We start from the raw sequence: 4,366 nt of genomic DNA on the forward strand, positions 1-4,366 counted from the left end.
AAGTGGGCGTGGCTACGCCCATTTTCCAAAAATTTATAACATTCTTATTTTTCGTCTAAAAATTATTGTAAATATCAATTTTGAGTTAATAATCTTCAGTAGTTACTAAAATATCGCAGTTTTCGTATTTCTGAAAATTACCGTTATATGGGAGGTAGGCGTGGTTATTGTCCGATTTTGCCCATTTTCAATACCATCCGTCCTACGCCCGAAAGAAGTACACGTACCAAGTTTCGTTAAGATATCTTAATTTTTACTCGAGCTATCGTGTGCACAGACGGACGGACAGACGGACAGACGGACGGACGGACAGACAGTCACCGCTTAATCGATTTCTCTTTTCATCCTGATCATTTATGTATACATTTGTCTATATCTATCTCGATTCGTTTTGCCTGTTACAAACAACCGTTATGTGAACAAAGTTATAATACCCTTGTGCACAAGTGCGCTCGGGTATAAAAAAATACGTGTGTTTATTTTTGATATTCTTCAGTTCTGGGAGTGGCAGCAGGAAAAATAGAAAAGTTGGTTTTCCTATGTATTTTCGTACCACCCTAATATTCATATTCACACATAATAACATACATATATGAATGTTTACATAACCTTCATTTTTAATGAGTACTTTTTCTTCATATTTATTATAGTTTACGGAAGCAGTGCAGATTTAAACGTAATGGTCGATGATGGTGAAACTTCTGTATACAATGGAGATGAGAACCACAAGGTCTGGAATGGTTCGCAAGATCAACTTGATTCTATTGCAATGGAAAGTCCGTATGAAATGTTTTCTGGTAACACATCTACTTTGGGTCGCCCTGCTAGAGCTCGTCAAATAAGTACACCCATCGATGTTCCTCCTCCACCAATGAGAGAGGAAGCAAGTAAAAGACGTAAAGATAAACAAGTGTTGAAAACAATAGGCAGTCAAAGTCTCTCCGGCACACTTATACGACCTAAGCCCATACATCCGGCTACATTACAACGCACGAGAATTTATGCAGGCGTCCAGGGAAATGCGATTTATGGCCCCGGCGTTGGGTCAGGAACATTACCATCGCCGCAAGGCTCCCGAAACTATCACACAATTAGTCATCGAGGATTTTATAGTGGTTCACACTTTCATCACGCTGGCATACCACCGCCACCACAAAGGATGCACCCACCACATATGGGTATTCCAATGCAAATGCCCGTGATTATGCCACAGCAATATGCCACTCTTCAATCTACGCGAACTGCAAAGAAAAATAAGAAAGATAAGACAGGTAGTGGTATACCCGTTGGATTGCCCATTGTGCCACCTATATACGCGTTTCATCAGGCCATGGGAGCACCTCCGCCACCACAAACAGCTATTGCGCAACCCCTAATTGGTGAACCACGACCCCTAGCAATGTCGAATCGCAAGATAACGGTATCCATGGGCAATGGACTGGACGAGGCTTTAAATTCCGGCCCAGAATCACCGGGTGGCACAGGAATCTACCGTCGGAAAGGTCATTTAAATGAAAGAGCTTTTAGTTACTCCATACGGCAGGAACACCGAAGCCGAAGTCATGGCTCATTAGCTAGTCTACAATTTAACCCACCTGATGTGAAGAAAGAACGAGAAATCGCTCAAATGATCGCCGGTTTGGACCTACATGATGGCCACGAAAAAGAAATGGAGCGAAAACACATGCTCTCAAACAATGGCGGGGGAGCTGGTATTCAGCCGCCGCAAACAATTTATGGAAATGGAGGGACCGCTGCCATATATGGAAATGACATGAGTTTAGGTGGCTTTGGCAAACCCCGAAGATAAATAAGTTTATTTGGAAGTAATGACACAATTTACATATGAACCTTACACATGTACTTGTATAATCAAGTCTACACATACATTCGTGTGTATACGTATTTACAGTATATAGCAGAAATTTTTATACCCTACCACTTTAGAGACATACACATTATGAAATTTATTACGAAATTTATTTAGATTTATATAGATATATTTCATACTAAAAATTGTATCTTGTTTGGACTCGTATATTAAAGGTTATAAAAAATATTAACTTTTACATTATTTAAGTTCACCTTGGCACTAATGTTTACCTACTTCAATTGGAACTGTTTACATACTGCACACCTAGATCTAAAGTGCGATCAACTAAAAAAAAAAACAATTTTTTGCACAGTTCAATCCATATGACTTACCTCCAATTAATTCAAATTTTTTTTTCATGACTATGTACAATAACTAAAAAACTTCTGTTTTTGCATTAATTGCGTTGAATCTGTAGGATCCACAAGCAGTTATATTGTCTAGGTATGCTATATGTAAACATTTATAGTTTGCTTGAATTTTTTGATCCGATAAGTACTTATGTATTGTCAATTTAGTTATCGTTATTCTTACCAAAAAAGAACCATTGGGATTAAATTAAACTACATGTTAGTACTTATGTAGTGTGAGAACAATAGTAACACATCAGTGCATGTCATAGTTTTTGATCAATTTTTGTCGTACAATTCCCAAAAAAGATTTTATATTATAGTAGCAGCAGATGAGCTGTTTTGATTTCCCTGCGAACCAAACTTCTCGAATTATAACGAAATCGTTAAGAGTATCCGAATTCTGTATCGCTTTTTTACGAATTTTCAAAGATAATCGTATGGAATGGTTGCCACGAATTCGTAAAGAAATCTTTGTACTATTTCTTATAGAAAATTAAAAAAAAAAAATCTTCACATCTCAGCACTATTGTCAATGCTTTACCCGTTTTCTTCCGAAATTTCGTAAAAGCATCGAAGTGTGCACAGTATATTTCATTTTAAAAATTGCTGCAAAAAGTCGGAAAGGGAAATAATGAGATCCTTACGACTTCTTTAAGATTTCTCTACTATTCAGAATACTCTGAAAACATACACCCGTTTGCACCCTGCAAATTATTTGGTCTCTACATTGCCAAATATTTATGCATGTATATATTTATTTCACAAACATTTTAAAATGATAAATAATTACATAGATGTTTGTATATATGTACATACAGGGTGTCCAAGAAGTACTACGGCAAACTTGACTACAACGTAGGTGGGAGTGAGTTCCCTGATAAGCAAACATTCTTCTTATAAAAGTGTCACCGTTTTTGGAATATTAATATTTTTTTGAATTCAAAAAAATCGGTCCTTTTCATGTATTTTTAACTGCATGTACAAACGAGGCTATATTTAGTAATTTTTTTCTGTAAAATACTTCCTGATAGTTGCTTCACTATATTCAAATACAATGTAGTTAAGAGATATAAAGGAACCATAATAAAACTAAGACTAATTTGATATTTTTAACTTTTTGATATTTTCTTCCCCAAATTTGACCATCTGTGAAAAGAATGTACTGAGCTACGTCTGCACATTACACTAAAAAAATTTCTCATTTAATAGAAATTTCAGTAAGGTGCCACAGTTGCTATTTGGAATAGAAAAAAAAATAATGTAAAAAAAAATATTTTTTAAAAACAAGCTTTTGTTTAACATGTACATTCAAAGGAATAAAATAAAGTAGTGTAACAAAAGATTTTTTAGCAAGAAAATTTCGTAAAAACTGCACTAAAATGAATAAAATAAAATAAGTTAAGCTTTCTTTAAAGTTACTAAAAACCAAATAGTGAAAGGACTTACTCAAACTCTAATGAAAATTACTAACAATTTGTACTGATTTACCATTTATATATCTGCATACATACATACATACCCCAGTAAAATAATTATATGTGCAATATTTCAACTTCAACTAATTTAATGTCTTTCCCAGTGATTGTATTCATTAACTCTATCAAAAGAATATAAAAAACTGTATAAATACGCATTAGTTTACAACAAGATAATTTAATTGTACCATTATGTTGAAATTTTCATAGAAAATATTTATATGTGCAAAGAAACAAGTTTTAGGTTATCGATTATTTAAAAAAAAAAGTTTTCAAGATAATTTTATTTGTTGGTTTTAGATTGTATTTCTATTGAACAATGTTATTTGTTTTACGCTTTACGGCATAGATTTTACCCAAATTTTCTGGTAAAATTTATATTATTTCCTCCTATTTCCGAAGTTTGATTTATTTAAGTTTCAACACGTTATCATTCTGTTTTGAATAAGTAAACATAAAGAAGTAGATCTTACAAATCTCCAGTGGTATTAAAGCCCATATTTGAAGTTAGATATTCTAAACGAAGGTATTTTATTCCTTCAATAACGAGTTTGTTGTTTTACCGCTGCAATTTTTAATTATCTTCGGTCGAAATGAGCAAAAAATTTGCAAACTTAATTCGCAAGGAATGTTTCTACTTCTGGATATTAATTTGTCTCAAAGTG

At 33.9% G+C, this 4,366-nt stretch overlaps 1 protein-coding gene across 1 annotated transcript; it reads left to right on the forward strand.

Moving 5' to 3' along the window:
* Nucleotides 1–650: 650 nt before the first annotated feature.
* Nucleotides 651–3,339, forward strand: LOC118750004 (the record flags this gene model as incomplete). Its single annotated transcript, XM_036484742.1, is given in 1 exon segment — nt 651–3,339. A coding segment is annotated over 1 exon segment (1,160 nt), but the record flags the coding sequence as incomplete, so codon positions are not given.
* Nucleotides 3,340–4,366: the final 1,027 nt, after the last annotated feature.

The sequence above is a fragment of the Rhagoletis pomonella genome, unplaced genomic scaffold, assembly GCF_013731165.1.
Source record: "Rhagoletis pomonella isolate Grant_MI unplaced genomic scaffold, Rhpom_1.0 Rhpom_scaffold_00109, whole genome shotgun sequence".
Taxonomy (NCBI): Eukaryota; Metazoa; Arthropoda; class Insecta; order Diptera; family Tephritidae; genus Rhagoletis; species Rhagoletis pomonella.